This window comes from Patiria miniata, unplaced genomic scaffold (genome assembly GCF_015706575.1).
Source record: "Patiria miniata isolate m_02_andy unplaced genomic scaffold, ASM1570657v1 HiC_scaffold_3, whole genome shotgun sequence".
NCBI classification, from domain to species: domain Eukaryota; kingdom Metazoa; phylum Echinodermata; class Asteroidea; order Valvatida; family Asterinidae; genus Patiria; species Patiria miniata.
In genome coordinates this window covers 17,266,366-17,287,436 of record NW_024037069.1, presented here as the reverse complement: position 1 = coordinate 17,287,436, position 21,071 = coordinate 17,266,366, and the positions used below count along the sequence as shown (strand labels likewise).

The window sequence follows — 21,071 nt, the reverse complement described above, 5'->3', positions numbered from 1 at the left end:
ATCCAAGCACACGATATAACAATCCACAATGTTTAAGATGCAAATGAGAAATATGGTGGAAAAAGTCATTTAGTTTGCCTCGTACAAATATTCATACTTGCAGTCACACTCAAAATCTGTCTGGTGTGAGTGAATGTACTTTCAGAACAAGCTGAGTTTTGTTTGCATGTATGCTTGTTTCTCTTTCCCTTCCAAGTTTCACAAGATCGGTCAAGCGGTGGCCTTTAACCACCCCTAACCTTTATACCAAGTCATCAAAATCTCCCCAGTGGTGGATTTCAATGGATTTGGTCCTGAAGCATTATGCGAGGCAGAGCGAGTGATGGATTTTGATGATCATGTTATTCTACTTTAAACTAGTTTTAATACTAAGTAGGGAGTAATGAGATAATGTATTTTTCTATGTGTATGCAAATACCCGGTACCTACAGATACATGGAAGTATTAAAAACTGTACAACAAATCAAATGTACGCACTTCTACAGGTACGGTAGTTTGGTAATTTATTCAAATGAATGAAAAATATACAAACTGCAAAAGAAAAACTTAAAAGTGATCACGCAGAAAGGAAACGTTCATGTCATGTTTGGTACATGTATGGAAGTTTTTTCAATTTTCGTTTTGCCATTTTCAAGGGTACAGTTGTGGTTTTATGCACATTTTTGGTGTACAAAGTGAACAGAAAACCCCTAAACTGAACAGTGTCTCAGTTGTTGTACGGAAAAGCATGGGCGATTTGAAATGTTACAGAAGTGGACTTTTCAATCAAATTTACCAGTTACAGGTGTCAAATATTGTTCATACATTTAAAAAAAAAAGAGGAGTAGAAAGTTGCGCATAATATGTTCCTAACAAAAATTGATTTATGGGCCCTTCAGTAGCACCAGTCATTTTCATAATTTATTCTCAAATCACCAATTAATCATCCCGGTAGATATGTAATTTATTTCCGATAAGCTATCACAAGATTACACTGTACAGTCAAGGTGCTGTATTAAACTCTGCTTGCTCTATTACCAGTGTACACTGCTGAAAGATAAAATCACAAAGCTGTACATAACATACCAGTACATGTAAAAACCAGATGTGTGTACTGTTGGAAAGAAAATGTAACTTGTGTCATATTTATTTTAAATCCAAATCTACAATCCTGCCTGGCCAAAATGGTTGGGAGTGGACACTTGGCAATAACCGCAATCAACCACTCCCCAGCTCCCACGCCCTACAAGAAGGCCGTAAAATGAAAATGAAGTTTAGAAACAGCTGCCGTTTTGTTTTTATTCTTTACACTTTGATAAACATGCAAAGTTTTCACTTTTTTTTTCGATTGGATACATACTTGTACAATTTTTCAAACTGGCAAAAATGTATTCAAATATTCGATTGATGATCAATTATATTCGACTGTTCGGGACAGGGTTGGGTGATTTTATGGTAGTTTTCACACGGAAGTGCACTGACCTGCACTATCACTTGTTTTTCAGCTACCAGCACCCTGTTAGCTTAGGCCAAAAAAAAAAAGTCTCCGGTTTCTGGTATGGAGCTTGCCCAAAAAGTGGTGAGGCAACGCCTTTTTTTTTTTACCGTTTTTTTTCTTCTTCAAAATGTCGGCTGATGACTGCAATTGGTGCCCGACTAAACTAAGTGCAAATATATATGAGAGTCCAGAGAGGCCACATAAAGCTTATTCTTGATCGTAACCTCATCTAAGAACACGTTAAAATTGTGCAGCAGCAGGATTCCAGTCAAACCAGTGAGTTTGGTGGTTTTGAGACATCATCTTTCATTGAAAAAAAAAACTTTTTCATTTTGCCGACGTGCATGGCTACGGCGACACTTGCGCATACCAGAAACCGGAGACTTTTTTTTTTGGCCTTAAGCCCAGTTCATACTTCACGCGAAAGCGAAGCAAAATTCCTGACGTCAACAATACGTTTGAAGCGCGTCCACCATTGTTGACGACATGAATTTCGCTTCGCACTTGCCTTCGCGTGAAGTATGAACCGGGCTTTAGTGAAGCTAACAGCCAGTTTGATGAAACATCTCCCACATACTCTCTGCGGTACAAACATTTGTATCTATGTACACATGGTACATGTACTTACACATTGTGACAAATATAAATACCGGTATTTTGTCCCCAAAATAAAGATTATTTTCAGACATTGAAGTGTAAGCATATATGTACCGGTACGTATAGGAAACTGAAAAGGAAGTGAGCCAGTCACTTCCGCTCAACTTGATGAAGAAACTGTTTTGATACTGTTAGCAAATCCGGTTGATACAATTAATGCAGACATGGTCAGAAAATATTAAATCCAAAACTAAACTTGTAATTGTATACAATCCAGATATTTATTTTGCAGACTTTATTTCCTTACATGTACATGTGCATGTCTGTAGTGAAACCTTTTGGTGGGTGAATTACATGTACTTTTTGTAGTTTTATAAACTTTCAATACTCATTACATTACATGTATAAATTGGAAACCGTCTGTCTGTACTGTATTGTGAGTCACTTCTGTACTTGTACATGTACACGTACAGTATGTGTACATGTATGCCTACCACATGTGCTGCAATTAAAAACAAGAATCAAAGAATCAAAGAATCAAAATAACACATGTACATGTACCGTACATGTACTTGCATGTACATTGTTATCTATTATAAGATGGAATTTTGCGTTGGGGTGATAACACACTGAGTATACAGTGTTTAAAAAACGTCGGTGAAGGGCAAAACCTAATTTGATTTACATTGTTATCATTGGATAATTATTTTGCATTCGTAATGTGTCCCCCTTCTTTGATTGAAAGCGTTCATTTTTGTATGAAATGTACACTATGTATACACACATGTTCGGGTACATGATTTTTGGTTTGGTTCACATTGTACCTGGGTCATTCCATTTTGGTGAAAGTTATCAGGTGACGAAAGTTTGGATTGAAGCGTTTAAGAAGGAAACTTAAGCCGTGCTCTCACAGGCAAATGCTTTGGCAAGGTTGGCACGTTTGGTAGTACGGTAAATTCAGCCTGGGCCAGTGTTAGAATTGAACATTTCTGTCGCAAGTTAATAATTGGCTTTGGGTCTAGTCAGTTTTAGTATCACTTGATCAGTTAATATGGAAACGTACTCAGATCAACCAAAAAGAAACCCCAATATACCGGTAGCTTGCTTGCAAGTGCCTACATGTATTTATGCACATGTCACAGACCAGGCCCTTTAATAATCCCATATAATAAACAAACTTAAATTTTACAAGAAAACCAATTGTCCAGGAGAAAAAAAACTTCCCCTTGATTTGACAAATAAAGAAAAAAACCTTGAAATTCCAATCACAATGGCACATTCCAACGGTTTTGAACAGCGTCAGTGACTGGTGACAATAGAGGAAAGGGCTTAGCCAAAAAATACCACACAAAATACCCGGTTGTGAGAGTTTGTGCAAGTTCTTACTGCGGCCAATCAAGGATTATTATGCCACGCTGAATGGCAGAATTGAAATCTTTGTTGATTATAAAAACTGGGGTCACAATGGAGGGTTTTTACAGCGCAGGATGTGGTCAGAGGGGAGTTCTGTACTTTGACATCTTTGAGTACTGTAAAACTTGCAGCACAGTCCCATCCATAGCACAGTGTACAACTCGGCTGTACAGTCACTACTTCAGAATGTACAATGTACATGTATATGTATGTGCGTTGAAGAAGGAAGCTATAAAATTAACCTGAATGGTCTTTTACAAAAAAAGGCAAAAAGTGCAAAATCCCTCCCTACGCAAATGGTATGTAATGAACAAACACTGAAAATAAGAAGGGAAAGATTTCCATATACCGGTAGGTATACGAAGTTCACTCAACACCCTGTATACAAACCCTATGAGATTGGACTGAAAAATTCTAAGTGTTTTCTAAGAAAATGCTTGTATTTTCTCACTGCTCAAATTGACTCGATGACATGAAATTGCTATCTGGGGGCTTGTTAGTCAATACAGAGGAAAATTAGTGAACTTCGTATATGGAAATCTTTCCATAAGAAGCATTATGCACAGAACATGTACGTTGAGGAGTACTGTACAAGTGTACATGTGTGCAGTGCACATTTAGCCTAGATTCAGTTAATTTTGATTTCACTGCATTATGCAGAACTTTACACGTGTACATGTACATGTACATCATATGAGTACATGTACGCGTAAAGCATAAATTATTGAAACCCATTTGCAAAAGCACATGCTCAGGTACATCAGTTCTATGCATTTGGGGTTTTTACAATTGCATGTACCGGTACGTGTACATGTATACATAAAATATATATTTTTGTAAACATACATGTACTGGAAGCTTAATTCCATTATTGACACTTGTTGACTTGAACCATCAAAAAACAAAAGCAACGCAAAAGTTTCCCGTTTTGACCTTTTCAGTTGCTTTACCTTGAACAAGTCTGAAATCATTAAAAGCTGTATTTATCTACATGTAGATATGGATCACTGCAGACATACAGTATGACGACCTTTTCCCAAAAAAGACCATAAGGCAAAAAAAAAGTCTCCGGTTTCTGGTATGGAGCTTGCCCAAAAAAGTGGTGTGGCGACGCAGCTTTTTTTTTTTTTTACCTGTTTTTTTTTTGCTTCAAATGTCGGCTGATGACTGCAAATGGTACCCGACTAAACTTACTGCAAATATATGGGAGTCCAGAGAGGCCACATAAAGCTTATTCTCGATCATAACCCCATCTAAAAACACGTTAAAATTGTGCAGCCTCAGGATTCCAGTCACGCGCATGGCTACGGCGATGCGCGCACATACCAGAAACCGGAGATTTTTTTTTTGGCCTAATACAACCTTTTTGATTTTATTGAATTGAAAAACCTAAAAAGTCTAAAACTCCTTGTACAATTTTTTTTACCAAATACACACATACGGTACATGTATATCCCCATTCAGCGAAAACGAAAGCAATCCGTTTTGGGGTCCATTTTAGCGACCTAAAACTTGTGCCTAAAAAGTGCACGTAAAGGTGTTTACCGGTACATGCCAAATTCTAAGGAGCACTTTCCAGGTTTTTTTTTTAACAAAAGGGTGAATGGACCAAAGCCTATTGTGGACGTGTTAGTTTTGCCTTGTAATCATCCGACTGTGGAGAATTGTTGGTAAGGCCAAATACCTTGATTCTGGCATTCAGATCAGTTAAAGGGGAACGCTTTCCTGCACTTTAAATTTAATTACCTGTAATTCGGAGCTTTGTGTGAGCCATGTTTGAGTGAGTTACAGCTGATCATGGACGAAGGAACATGTTCCATGAGCTGATCTACAGTGCCTGGGGTTCCAAAAAGTTATGAATTGGGAGTGTGGTGACTGCTCATGAATCCAACAAGATGCAAGAACAAAGGTCATTTGCCTGTTCTGTTGTACCTGGAACCACCAACCCAGCTGTGTGTGATGATAACATAAGTCACCCTGCAACAATAAAAAAAATCCTCAAAAAACAATCATAGAATTGGGCAGAAACATTTAAGCCCTTAATGTCATCTTACATAGTACATGTAAACTGGTTCATGTACATGTACATGTATGAACTGCGTGTAAATTTGCTGTGCCCTTAGCACTGTATTCTTGTGTGAGCAACGCGTTTCAAGAAAAGCATCAGAAATTCGTGTGTCATTGATCTCATGTGAAATTCAATTGACTGGTGATAGCATTACTCACTTTTACATGTACAGTATGTCAGCAAAACATGTTCAATCTGTCATCATTGATTGAATCTGTCATCAATTGTACATGTACATGCACACATTTGTACATGTACAGTACATGCACATGTAAATGTAGTTGTGTGCATGTGCTCTTGTAGTTGTGTAGGGACTACCAGTCAGCCTTTGTGAAACGTTTTAACTTTTAAACAGTTCTCAAAATACATATGCTAAACATTACAAAAAAATCAACGCAAAGTCACACGGGTCCTTATATCAGGCCAAACAATATCTTTTGATTACATGGCATCCGAAAAAAGGGTAGGTATGTAGGGAATTGTTTTTTTTGGAGGGGGGGACATTTTTTTTTGTACGATCATATGGAGGCGTCTGCGTGTAGTTAAGGGTAAAAGGTAGTAATTGATAGTATTGGGTGTTTTTTTCTTCATTTTTTTCCCCAAAAATATTAGGGTAGGGGCTGTCAAAATAGGGTAGGTACCGGTAGGAAAACCGGAAGCAGAACTATTAGGTTTTTTGGCCTTACATGTAAACCTCAAGTCCTAAAACCATGATTTGTATTGTAATTGTTATCCAGGTTTACAGTTCAGTACTTTATATCAAGAATAATTGTTTTGTTAAACCACAACTCAATATTCTGCAGTTTCTGTGCAATTTAAACTTATCAGCCACAGAAGTACACGTACTGTATGTGTATTTTTTTATGCACTCAAAAATATAAACATATATCCCTTTGACTTGCAGTGAACAGTTTCCATCCAAAAGTTTGCACGGCAGAAGTGCTTTGCGCTTTTGCACTTTGAATGGCAAAGCATTGATATTACAACAGCTGAAAAGGCCGAACATGTTGTAGAGAAATTGACAATGAAATTTGAATTGCAAAACCGCAGTCTAGACTTTGAAAACGCATCGCAACATGTCCAAATTGCATTGCACATTTTAATGCAAATCAGGTAAAATCGTTCACTGACTTCAACTGAAAATGAAGCATTGCAGTATCAACTAAATATATCGTTTTGATTGAAATCAATCCTTTCCAATCCTTTTGACCGGTAGTAGTAACAGCTCTCCGAGTTGTACATGTATATCTAGTAGACCTCTGTCATAACATTAAAAGCGCGCACACTTTGGCGCGCCCCCGCTGGGCAAGTTATTAAATATCTCGTGAATGCTGGCAACACCCTTGGAGGCCCAGGCAAATGGAAGGCGATGAGTGCTTTGTCTGGCCCATGGGGAGAACTCGAGATGGGTTGTTTTAAAAGGTTCGGACATTGTGAGTTATGATTGGTTGATGAGTGATGCTGTGTTGTGAATTATGATTGGTTGATAAGTGATGCGATCTTTTGGTCATGCATTATGATTGGTTGATAAGTGATGCTGTTTTGGGGTTGTGAGTTATGATTGGTTTGTACACGTATGTGGGTCATGAGTTACATGTACATGAATGATTGGTTAAGTAATGCTGGATTCAGGTCATGAAAGATGATTGGTTGATGCATGTAGATGTATGTGAATGTGATCATGTTGTAGAGGTCATGAATGATTGGTCCGTAAGTAATTTTCATGTATTTTCTCTTTTTAATGCATGACAAATAAATAATCTTAATCTTAATCTTAATGTTAAGTGAAGCTCTGAGTAGGTTTTGAAATGCGATTCAGTGATGCTGTGAACAGGTCATGAAGTGTGATTGGTTGATAAGGGGTCAGGCATGCCATTTTTTTTCCGGATCTGCTGATTTTCTCGGTTTTTGCTTCTCATGAATGAATGCCATTACAAATTGAAAAACACTGTACTAAGTCTTTTGTGGTTTGGAATTTCCGCGTTTTTTTCCAGTTGCATGACTGGATACTGTTTTCAGGTTTTTAAAATTAATATTGAGTGATCATGTGTATCACTTATAAATTACGATTGGTTAACAGCAAGAGAGAGGCTGTACAACATGCACTTGGTGGATGCGTTTCTGGTGAATTGGAAACTCAATATTAAATTTAAAATCTCCTCCCCCCTTCTGTCTTTTCAGGTGAATCAGGTCTAGGCAAGAGCACACTGATCAACTCTCTCTTCCTGACAGACATCTACTCGTCAGAGTATCCCGGTCCCTCACAACGCATGAAGAAAACTGTGCAGGTAAAGTTCTCCTTCCACCCCATGAGTTTGGCTGTGCATCTGTTGTAGTCTTTGACTGTTCTCATTTGAGGGAGTCTTGAGAACGTGGGTTCAAACCCAGTTGTGTCGTTGAGAACATTTTGGTGTTTGTAGCCAGTCAAGGTTCTCCCTTAATCTCTCTGTTTTGTTTGATCAGCTGTCTTGAATTTGATGGCTCTGCAGTGATAAAGTCTATAGAATGGTGGTTCGAATCCAATCAGGGTCCTTGTGTCCTTGAGCAAGACAGTTTGCTGCAATTGCCTTTCATGACATTAAGGCCATGTCCGAATCGGCTTCCAGAGCTACGTCTGTTGTCAGCGCGTCCCCGCGTATTTTCAATGGGTGCAGACCTAGACCCAGCTCTAGACAGCTGATTCCGATGCAGCCTAATAAACCGGTAGATGTATGTAACTTAACCCTCCCTCTCTTGCTGGCAATTTCAACAAGGCCAGCTCAGCAGTCAAAATAAATCAAGTGACTGTTTTTTAACAGTTGACTGTTGTTTAACAGTTGAGTGCTCCCTGCCTTCATAAAGCAGGATTGACTGGCTGTGATTGTTATGAAACCTGATACAGCCATGCTTTGACTGTAGGAGATTGATAAATCAACCGTGCCTACCACCAGTTGCCTGTTTTTGTCTGTTGATGGAATTTGACTGTCACAGTGCCTACAAATATGATCTGACTGTTGGTGACTAGCCTGTGTACATATGTAAAAGGAATGGCAGCAGAATAGGATTGAGTATTTGACTGTCTGTGACTGATCAAACAAAACTAGGGTTAATGAAAGTTTAAATGTCCTACATGTACATGTAGGCGTATTCATTGCAATAAATTGTCTTGTTATAACATGTACTGTTATGTACACATGATAATTTCTCCTTTTTGGGGGCATATTTTTTTATGCAATGTACAGATATATAGTCTGGACTTTCGATCACACATAACAGTGTTTTCCTTCAAGCCTCTCAAGAAATCACTGTCTGCCAACTAAGAATACACTGTGTATACACAAGGAGCATTTACATGAGAACAGTGCTTGTTGCTCAAGAGCTGTGTTGAATCATTGTAAACACTCGCGAGCGCTGATCCCTCAGTCTATTTCTGTGCAGGCATTTCAATTGGGCAAGGTGTGTTGACTTGTTATTTTGGAGTGTTGTGCCAGAGTTATTGTTGCTTGTCCTTGCCGCGAGGGTTGCAACTCTTTGGGCGACATGCATGTACAGTGTACAGGTACACACACGTACAGCATGAAAGGCAAATGAGGGATGGTTTACTGCGCTACAATGTACGACTGTACAAAATGTATATGTGTGCATACGTCTGACCAGGCAACATCACCCAACTTAAGTGTTACATATTCACTTCTTCTTATCATGTCCATACACAGGCTAAGGCAAAAAAAATAAAAAAAATAAAATTTTTAAAAAATCGGTCTCTGGTCAGCGCGTGTGTCGATTTTGATCTTGCGCATCTATGTTTTTTATTCATTCAAATTTTCCGTGGTAGCTACAACAGCCCCCTCTATTGCCACACCGCCTCAAATTTTCATGGGCAGCACGACTCCAAACGATGGAGGACACCAAGGCAAATGATGGAGGACACCAAGATATAAGAGGACACAAAAACAAAATACATGTAGTACCCACCTTGTCAGTACAAGTTTGGGGGGGGGGGGGGGGAAATCGCTACATCAATTCCGGAACTTTGGTCTGACTAGAGACCGACTGTTTTTTTTTGGGGGGGGGGGGGGCTAATCAAGGCTCAGCCAAAGCTGAACGCATTGCTCAGCACTATCATTATACATGTTTATTGCAAAGTCTTCAGCTGTGCAGGGTTGCTCCAGTTGAGGGCAGCTTAGCAAATGTATCATAGTTCTGTGGTTCAGTACCACATCTTGGCTGTCCTGATATCCCCACCTGTGAAGGGTTACCTTTGAGCGTCCTCTCAGTCTGTATGCGCTAGACAGTATCTAGACTAATTCGGTGAACAATATTAGAAGCCATTTTTGGGTGGCACCACATCCGCGCTCATGCCACAGCATTCTTAACCCTTACCCTACTAGACCCTCCAACGCATGCCAATATGTGCCTTAAGAAAATCTCCTATGTTTTTTGCATGGCCCTCCAATATCTGCCATGTCATTTCAAGGGTAACTGGACAGGCACTCCAATACATGCCACAGAGAACAATGAGAGTCCTCTGATAACAATCAAGTGCCCCCAGCTGGTCAGTATCAGGCACCCTCCAGGGCCTCCAACTCCTGCCAATTGGAGCCTTCACTGCTACATCCAAGTATCCTCCAATTAACTGCAGCTGGAGGGCATTGGCATAACCAACTGACATGCAGTAAACTACCCTCAGAGAGTAAGGGTTAATTAAAGACTAGGCATGTGCGCATTTTGGTAACACTGTTGGTCAAAGGAGCCTGGAGTGCGCGCGTACTACCAGAGCGTGACTTGCGTGAGCCCGGTGCCACCTCAGAAAATGGCTGTCACCGAATTAGTCTAGATATGTACATGTACATTCACAGACATGTACATGTGCATGTATGTATGAAAATGAAAATAAATTGGGATGAGCTCAAACTTTCTGCTGATATCTGTTTTAAATATTTACGTTATTTGTATCCTTGGCTCATGCACATGTGCATGTAATGTGCAGGAAGCGGGTACTGGTACATGCTTGAACAGTAAATGTATGTAAACACATAAATGTACAGACCCTGTTTCGTTATTCATTCGTATTGAATGTGAAATACCAAGTTAGTGAAAAAAGGGAACCTACAAGATCTAATTAAGGTCAGTAAATGAAATGTAAATTTTGGGCATGCATACATGTACATGCTCACGGTGTACTGAATGTTCTGAAAAATACATGTAGTGTGTTATAATAATATTCCCATGAGCTTGTACAGTGTTTTTCATTACAATGATTGTATTCTGCATGTGTGTACACGTGAACAAACTCCACGAGTTTAGGCACTCTCCTGAAGACGGTCAGAGCATACTGACTGGAACGTCGAGTTCATACATATGTACATGTACATTGTACCTCTGGTTCTTTTCAGAACCATTCTCTTAGATGAGGAATTATTCCCACATTGTGTTTCCGCAAACCTTTCACTTGGTACCGGTATCCTCACCATGCAAAGCCTCAAATCTTACTTGCCTACATGTACATGTAGTCTATGCATAGAGCAAGGACCCATGTAACCAACTTCTGCACACCTAAATCCCTGACAAGGTGAACAATTGGGGAAGAGTCAAGGTCCAAGGAATGGCACAGCACTAGGAGCAGGCAGGAAGCTGCATGTAACACCAACAATCCCTAACCCTTACAGCATGCGCAAGCAAGGCAGACAACACCAAAAACCAGACCCTACCCCTAACCCTGACAGAGTTCCACTCAATAAAGTAATCATTTCCTGTTGGGGAGTTTGACCTTAATGACCCATCCCCACTTAAGCTTGACATGACCCGCTCTGGTTTGTGCGCTGATGTCTATCTGCTGTTTCGATAGCAATATCTCTGGGGGCAGCTTTACAATGTTGGCTTTGTGCACTAGTTGCTTGGTGTTTTATTGGGTCGTGAACGTGACATGAATAAATTGGGGGAGAAACTGACATTGTTATTATTGTCATAATTCAGGACAAATGCAGTGCATGTGAAGTTGTAAATAATGAGACTACATTTCAAAAATACTTTGTACACATTCATCATTCAGATTCCTTTGTGTTCATGATACAGGTTGAAACCTCGCAGGTTACAGCCAAGGAAAATGGAGTCCAACTAAGACTGACAATCGTTGACACACCAGGCTTTGGAGACCAGGTCGATAATAGTAACTGGTGAGTCTTGCTTTAGATTTGTTGAGGTTTGAGGTCTCAGTTTCAGACACCTCAAACCTCAGACCTCAGAGGTTGAGAAACATGAGGTTCGGTGGACAGTGTATGTGTACAGAATACAGAGTGTGAGGTACTTGTACATGTACATGTACGGAGGTTGAAGTAAAAAGATATGGGTGTGAAGGTTGTGACAGGTTCAGAAGCTGAGGTACTAGTTTTGAGGTTTGAATTGGAGTTGCGAGGGGAGGTTTGGAGTTTGAGGTTATCAGTGGAAAGTGTAATAAGATGGACCGTCTAAAGAATCCAAGCAAGAGTTTGAGGGTCATGTACATGTACAAGGAGGGTTGAGGTTTAAGTTTCAGGTAATGGGTTGCATTCCAAAAGTTGAGGTTTTAAAGGTAAATGATGTAAAGTGGGGTTTGAAGATTTTCATACTTTTAAATGTTGAGGTTTAAAGTTGAAGTAGAGGCACAGTGCACTTCGTTTTAGGTAAGATTGAGGTTGAATAATATATGAAGGTTGAAGTTTTAAGAGAAGAGTTAAAAGGGATGGCACATTTAGGGCTTGAACCTCGTTTTCATGACTCCGTGATGTTTGGCAAATAATGCCTAGTCTCCCTAAGAGACAAAAGTATCAGTTCTGTAATTTACTTATTTGGTTTTCATTTCGTCATATGACATTTTATGCACCATTGATTTTTCCCCCATCAGCTGGCAGCCAATCTTAGACCATATAGACAACAAGTTTGAGGAATACCTGAACGCCGAGGCGCGGGTCAACAGACGGTCCATCCCAGACAAGAGAGTACATTGCTGCTTATATTTCATAGCTCCGTCAGGCCATGGGTAAGTGACAGATAGACGGGTAATCCCAGCTGCGACTAGACCAGGCTATAGACTTCATTCACAAACACCCCCTTGATGGTTACAAAGAGTATTTTAGGCCGGCCTCAGGTGGCGTTTGCGATGACACAGAACAGTCGACGACTGACTTTTCACGATCAAGCTGCCCCTGAGCTATGACCATCAGGAGCATATCAGTCGCCATTTTTTTTTGCAATCTGAGTGTATCTGTGATGATATTAAGACAATCGACATCAGGGGCCAATTCCATGGCGCTGCTAAGCACAAAAATTTGCTTAGCACAAAAATAGTCTGGCTTATAAAAGCAGGTTACCAGCCAAAACTCAACGTGATGGATATTGCTCGTGATTGGTACTCAGCTGTTGTTTGCTTGGCATGAAAAATCACATGGAGTTTTGGCTGGTAACCTGCTTTTATAAGCCAGACTTTTTTTTGTGCTAAGCAAATTTTTGTGATTAGCAGCGCCGTGAAATTGGGCCCAGTTGGCACTAAAACAAATCAACAGTCTGTCAATCTTGTTCCCCTGTCATGCCTTTTACACAGGCTAGTCACCAATTATAGTCAGATTATATTTCAAGCAAGGACTAAGTCAAATTCAGTCAACAGACAAAAACAGGCAAGTGGTACATGTAGGCACAGCTGGCTTATCAGTCACCTACAGTCAAAGCATAGCTGTATCAAGTTGTACTGGACCGGTGTTGTTTCTAACCCATCAAATCTTTTGCAAAGATGGTACCCATACTTGACTGATGTTACATGTATGTTGCAGTTTCATGCATTAATTTGTTGCTGGAAGCTTTTAACAAAATGGTTGGGGAGGGGGGAGGGGAAGAGGCAAAGGTATGGAAACCGATGTGCCGTCTGATCATACCTAGTGAAAATGTAGGTACTGAATGTCTTCTTTGTAATTGATTTATTATTGAACAGCTCAAGTTTGTAGGCTTTGTTAGGAATCTGTTTTGCAGAGACCCGCTCCAAACGTTTACCAGCATGTATCTAGTCAGGACCGGCCCATTCCCTAGAGCTAATACAGGATGTGTTCGTCTTTTACTCCAGACCCTGTCTGGAAATAACTCTGCTGAACAGACTGTGTACTTCGTGGATTTCAAAAAATAAAAAAAAATGGAAAAAATGTTGCAACCTGACGCCACTTCAGCGGTTGTGTACAAAGTCTATGGAGAGTCAAGAAACTTTTTAGTATTTCCTAACAAAATTGGAAATGTTTTTCAGTCCCAGATTCATGTCTTATCATCATTTTTGCAATGACTGACCTTCATTGAGATGATATATGAAGGAAAAAGTGGCGTCAGGTTACACATTTTTTTTTCCGAAAAAACTTCTGAAGAAATATTTGTATCATTCCTGAGTATCTTTTAAGGCAATATCATCTACATGTACATGATAATGACTTAAGCACTACCAGTAAATGTTTGGCATTGAGAGGCGTTGTATTACAAAAGGTCACACAATTAAAGAAAAATTGCCTCAATTGCACACCAAGGACAAATTTATGGATGAAGGTTTATATTTATTATGAATGAAGGTTGCTGTGAAATACCGGTATATGCAGCATTGTTTTCTAAAACCATTGTGAAAAAAAGAGGGAAAAAGCAAAAACAAAAAATGACAGAAAGCAAATTTAAACAAACAACCCAACAAACAAAAACAAAGCAAAACTTAAAAACAAGTCTTGAACGCTGGAAAGCAAACTCAGAAAGGTTTCTAGAAAAACTTGTCAAGGAGGTCGCGATTAAGCTGAGAGAATGGCAATTATATATAAATTTAACAATTGTTGACCGCTGTGATGTGGGATATGACGTTTTTAACACCCGAGGGGCGCACAGCACCCGAGGGGGTTGAAAACATATCCCACATCACAGCAGTCAACAATTGTTTTGTTATATCGTGCCAATATAAACTCATAAAGATAAATGGTTGTAACTTACTGTGTGAGAAATAGATTAAACTACTGCAATGTAACCTTTGATAACTGAATGTTTAGACGTCCTTCCGAACATGAGACTGAACGTTTGACGTTGCAGTTCTCATTGCGCGAAGCTAGCACGCCCTCACATTGCACGCGCGCGCAATGCGCTCTCAGTGTGTTACATGCATTTTCATTGTCCAGACACGTGGGTGTCCTAGGCTAATGAAATTACAGTATCCAAGCACATGATATAAGAATTCTAGTTATAAATTCAATGGAACTTGAATGTTATGGTAAGAATGATCCCATAGCGATCCACATTATGAAAATATCTTGTTTCATATACAGTACTACATGTACATCTAATATTTTGTCTCAAAACAAGCAGACCTTGTTTATAAGATGAGGCGTACAGCGTAGACATTCCTACGTGCCTGTCATTCCATTTGGCCAGTAGTGTCTTACCATGTTCATATCTACCAGTATCTGATGATTGTTCCATCCCTGGGGGATAAACAGTGATTCCTGGGCATAAATCTAGCACCTAACGTCAACACTTTGTATTTTTCATGGTCGCCTTCCCTGTTATTGTGAGTTGAATGTCCTTGCCCACAAAATTATTGAAAATTATCTTTTCCCCAAAATGTCCATGTACATGTACATGTTGTGTACCCCACAAAACAGTTTGCATTTTATAAATTGACGTTTTCCCCAAAAAAAATATTCACATAATTCTGGAAAGTGAATCAGGTGTACGGATAACACTTTTTTTTCTTCCCTAAATTTGACCGCCACCCCCACAAACTGAGAAACAAATTTGTCAAACTTCACACTTTCCATGTAATTTTAAAATAAAAAGTATATTATCCCTAATTATTATTATTTATTTTTTTCGAATGTTCTGTGTTAATTGCAGAATTGCATTTTAGATGTACCCATACTCGTACATGTATGTACATACTAAATATTTCGAGAAATTTTTTAAGCATTAAATGAAAATTTGTGAAATTTACATGTATAAATATTCAAAATGTACTGGACAGTACATAGTATTTAGCAGTTTCACACCTGACTTTTTTGAAAACCATTTTCATGTGCTAATTACATTCTTACCAGTACTTTACGGATACTCATACCGGTAAATGCAATGTACACGTACCATACATGCATGTGTACGTGTACATGTTTCTACAAGCAGTATAATCAAGTTAATTGCTCAACATGTACATGTAGGTAATCACAGCCTTAACAAATTAATCAATTATGCAATTTAGTTTTTAATCTGGCATCTTAAATTTAAATACTGCCAGTAGCAATGTCGTAAGCCTTGGTATGCGCATCTGTGCAAGGATCCATGTGTTTGCAGCTGGCAGCAGCAACCAGACTTTTCTTCCTTTTTTTTTCTGTGGAGCTGTAAATTTTATGATGCGTTCAAAAAATACCACAGGTGCGGAAGGTATTGCAGCAATTTCTTAATCGGGCCGTGTTCCTTCAGGGGCATTTGATGATGAGGGTCAAAGGTCAAGCACTGGGGAATTGGAGTGAGCAGTAAATCACTCGTGAATGTTTCCATCAATCATCCTTATTCTGTAGGATGATTTTTTTTAAAAATGCACCTTGATTTTTCAAATAAGTTACTTGTAAATTCTAGCGACCTGGAAATAAATGTAGTTTGCTTTACAAGTTTTTATGATAAGAAAACAATACTTCAAAATTTGAAGCTGGGCTTGAAATTTGCTCCTTTCGAAAATCTGCAAGATCTGTTACATCGATGTATTTGAACAAACAATGAGTTTACAGTTCAACTAGTTCAAAGAAGGGCCAAAACCCAACAATAAAATTTGCTGCCGTTTGTACGCATACCGTACATACATGTACATTGTACAATGTAGGCTCAACCATAACTTTTCTCATCAACTTGGTTACCGGTAGGTTTGGCAGATTACTTCTGGTATTTAACTTTTCCTGAGTTTGGGCCGACACCCACCGGTACAGTAAATTATGTACATCAGAAATGGCAGTGGCCTGGGTCTTAGTTGGTATTCCCTAGGGTTCCTAGGATGCTTGGTCCTTCATGTAAGACTGACTCATCATGACTGGAGTCAAGGTTGAAATCCTTGCAATCTCCTGTGCTTAAAAGACAGCAATATTGGGAATTGGGGGTCACTTCTAGCTCACTGTGTTCAAGGTGATGGGGAAGAACACAAAAGTGTTTACTTTAAATTAGTCTTGGGTGATTATTCCAAGGCCTTAGTTTGGAATTCTTCTGTTTTTTAAAGGTTTGACGTTGATGTTGGAATATCTGTGTACTCCATTCCTAAAATATTTCCCTTTGCTTCCTGAGTCCACTTTTAGCCAAATTCTACCTTGAAAGATCTCCAAAAAGGCAACTTCCACCAAATTGGTTCGCGGAAAGCTGTGTCTAGACCTAAAAATAGGGATTCGTCTCCTGAACTTTCTGAGCCATTTTCCCCCAAAAGCAGGTTCTCTGTTGGAAATTTTTTTTGGACTATTATTATTTATTTGACCCATACAAAATTAATTTACACATGTACATGTACATAACAAAGTGGAATCAAAAGGAAAAACATATGAACGTAAAACACAGTGTTTAAAATAATTAGAACCAGAACCCAAAGACTTTTGTACTTCACTTTTGTTATTTTTCCTGCAACAATATGAATTACAGTGCACTTGATATAGGTTCATACTGTATACATATGCAGTGCTTGTTTTTGCTTGAAAAATGGCATGTACATGTACATTACGTACCAGTGTTTCCCCTGGCTACACATAATGAACTGAGCGAGGTGGTGAAAATTCAAATTGATGATTGAAACAAAATTTACTTGATCTCAATTTTCTTCCTTCATCCAGGTTGAAACCCCTGGATGTAGAATTCATGAAGAGGTTACACGACAAGGTGAATATCATCCCGCTCATCGCCAAGGCAGACACCATGACGCCAGAGGAGTGCAGAGATTTTAAAAAGAGGGTTAGTATCCGCTCCGTTCACAAGTACCCCCTCACTGGCAAAGAAAGTACAGTCAGGGGTGACCGAACGACGCCATCTTGCCTGACTACAATGTTTTGCTGCGAAGCACGGCCACTGCTTGTACATAGTAGAAATCTCCTGGTGTACATGCGTCACACACAAGGAATGGTGCACGGGTGTCACCTGGCGAAATGTATGTGTCCTGCCCATGGGACATTGTTGCTAGGTAGGAGGGCGCCCTCTTTTGTTGGTGCACGGAGCCCATAGGACACTACCCTGATCCTGACTCTCCCGGATCCTTCATAAGGGCATCCCTTTTTATTTCTTTGGTTTTCATTCCCGACCGACCCTATTTTGCGGCTTCCAACTCAAGAAGAAAAAAACAATTAATTACCGCCGCCTCTGAATGTCTGGAACCCCCACTTACAAACAATTTTAATAAATGAGGAACAAAATTCAGGCAATAAGGCTCTGTGTTATTTGAGAAGCTATGGAAAGTAATACCGGATTTTGATGCGAAGTACGGCGTGTAGCAACCAGTAAAATCCCAGAAGATGCGAGTGTGTTGCCGCTCATCATTTTAGGGGTCTGTAGTTGACAGGTCTTTCCTGGTATATCACGGCTGCCACTACAAACAAAACGTTAGCAAGCTGCATGGTGCAGACATAATGTAAGTCAATTACACCTTGCCAGAAATGGCTCTATTATTTTGTTCAGTGAATGTCAACTCATGATACACTTCAGACATGTATGTCAGAGGCAAACAATACAAGAACCATAGAAATAAAAAGGGAAGCCCATAGCTACCAGAAAGTATTGGAATTGGTAGGATTGAGGCCACAGCCCCCTGTTACTCTACATGGTGCTGGGTGCCTCTTGATATATAAATCAAGTGTCTTTTGTTTCTTGCAGAGTAGAAATTTGTTAAGGATTTAGCAAGGTTCCTCTCAAAATTGTCTTAGTGCTGTGGGGTAATGTGTATTTTCTCTGCAAATGGTGAACTTTTGCATGTACATGAATATATACTTCTACGGTTATGCATCAGTAACATGTACACATATCGCCGTCATAATGTGAAGAGTCTTAGTTTTTGTGCATTCAACTTGGTCACATGCACGTGGGTCATTCTATAAATTTGGGGTCCAAAGTGTGACATTTTCCTGTCCCTGTTACCTTTGTACTTTGTAATTTGCCATTCAAGCATCATTACAAGTGACTTCAAATGATTGTTTATTTGTTGGGTAGGTATAGTTTGCTATTCATAATCACTCTTGGAGGAAGACTGCATTAAGGAGTGCATCAGAATTATACAATCATACCCGGTAGATGTCAGATGTAACAGGGACGGGAAAAAAGTGGACCCCAAATTTATAGAATGACCCACTTTGCACCAAACATGTATGCTTGTGTGAAATGCCTCCTTCCAAGAATTTCATGAGTATAAGCACCATCTGCAGTTCTGAACAAAGCCTGTAATGACTTGACCTCAATTCAATAGTGATGTAGGGAACAGAGCTTTGCAAATGATTTGTAAACAAGTTCACTGTACATGTGCATTCATCAAGAAATATTAAGTACATCTGCTCATTAGATACGGTGTCTTAAAACTTGTTTTTGGAATAGTCTGATGCCTCTAGAGTTGAAATCCACTTTTATCGACCTTCACCATGTTCACTGTATCCACTTCTGCCTGTGTACGTGTGAAGTACATGTGTTGTGGTTTTATTTCAGATTATGCAAGAAATTGACGAGAACAAAATCAAGATTTACGAATTTCCAGACGTGGAGGAAGAAGAGGAGAGTAAAGAAAACAAAAAGCTTCCGATGGTGAGTATTGGCACCCCCCCCCTCCTGAATGGATAGTCCACTCCCCCCCCCCCCAAAAAAAAATGGCTGCCAATTAACATACTGCAGACTTGTGTCTAAAATTTAATATCCAACTTTGTTTGTTCATCACATATATATGATTTTTACAGGGAGAAAAGCTTTACATGGCAGCATTTTGTGAAAATATACTTTACTGCTCTTGATAAATGTACATGTAATTGAAATTTATTTTCTCCTATTAGCACCAGTCAAAACAATCTCACCACATGATGCTTGCTATTGTTGTCAATGGAACACGGTAGCTCGAATGTGATATAATTATTTTCAGCTCAACTGAAATTAGACCCAACCGGATCGGCAGTAAAAAAAAATTAACTGAATACAATAATACTGCCATACCATTGCTGATAAATGCCATTTCCTTCATTATAGACCCATATGATACAAAATTTCATCATAATGATCATTTTATCTCACTGTAGTAACACTCCTGTAATGACTAAGGAGTCAGGCTACCAGGTCAATAGTCCAGATCCAGACGAAATTGGAGTCAGAACGACCGTGTCTGATGTGGCTTTTGTGCCTCTGGCTATGCCTGTTGTCTTCTGCAGTTACACACTCGAGTAAATGGCAGCCATAGCCGTTAGCCACAGCTTAAGTCAAAGACAGGACTACATGTATATTTAAACTCATGCATGATGGAAATGACAGCTGTACTTTTTTTTCAACTGTAGATTTGTCCATAAATTTACAAAATGTACGTACATGTACGAGAAATGCATTGAGTAATTTCCTCTGAGGTGTTTGCACAATTTCCAAAACATTGATGAATTTCCCTTGAGTTTTCTCTGACAACATGCACTAATGTTTAACAATTATTTTTTTTCTTCGATGTTTCAAAGTTTAAAAAGTACACATTATGGGAAAAAACATACTGGCACTTTCTTGTTTTCTATTCTTTGATTTGCACAAGTAATTTAATCTCAATTTCTTTTATGAGACGAGTTTCATTGGTTCACATGTACATTTTATATCTTAAGTTATTCCTGTGAAGGTAACATTTAACGCTGTTAGTGCTCTGCACGTATTATCTGCCCCTCACAATCACAATGCAAAGTAAAAATGTGAACCCCTCCACAAAAAAAGGTTTTATGTTTCCAAGAAAAATGGAATTGAGTTATATACATGATTGAAAGTCCACAATGTATGCTTTCATTTGGTATGAGATAGAGCTCCATAGCCCCTCCCATTCTGTAGATATGACATACTTCCTTAGAGATCAAATTCCACAACTGAAAAAAAAACAGACTTTGAAATGCATGATGTACTCAAAATCGTCGTTTTTATACCCACTTTATTGATTGAAATCAACATTTCTGTGAATGAACCCTGAAACATTAGGTATTAAAGATTTCATTCACGACAAAAAATTAAAAACGCACTTTGACGAAATTTTCACCCAGGCTCTCAATAGCAGCATGTACATGTGTACTAATGTAGGATTCCATCATGTTGATAAGAACTATTTAGATACCTTTTTGGAATCAAAAATATTGCAGCGACGTAGGTTTTGACGTCAAGGCTGTCAATGTCGAATGGGCCAATACACAATTGTGCACAGCAGGACTTAATACCCTTTTTGTGGGGCAGGTCACAAATTCACATTTCCTGCCGGGTGCGAATTTCCTTTTTTTAGAATGAATGCCATTATTCGCCCGCTATAGAGTCCTGCATTCAAAGCGTCGTTTTGAA

The 21,071-nt window shown here is 39.1% G+C and overlaps 1 protein-coding gene across 7 annotated transcripts in view; it reads left to right on the top strand.

Moving 5' to 3' along the window:
- The window catches only part of LOC119738680 (septin-7-like), a 58,459-nt gene that overhangs the window by 12,056 nt on the left and 25,332 nt on the right, over nucleotides 1-21,071 (top strand). For all 7 annotated transcript variants that reach the window (XM_038213595.1, XM_038213596.1, XM_038213598.1 and 4 more), the window contains exons 4-8: nucleotides 7,737-7,843; nucleotides 11,610-11,710; nucleotides 12,418-12,552; nucleotides 17,375-17,492; nucleotides 19,224-19,319. In XM_038213595.1, coding sequence (XP_038069523.1) covers nucleotides 7,737-7,843; nucleotides 11,610-11,710; nucleotides 12,418-12,552; nucleotides 17,375-17,492; nucleotides 19,224-19,319 — 557 coding nt within the window. The remainder of the gene's footprint in view (nucleotides 1-7,736; nucleotides 7,844-11,609; nucleotides 11,711-12,417; nucleotides 12,553-17,374; nucleotides 17,493-19,223; nucleotides 19,320-21,071) is intronic.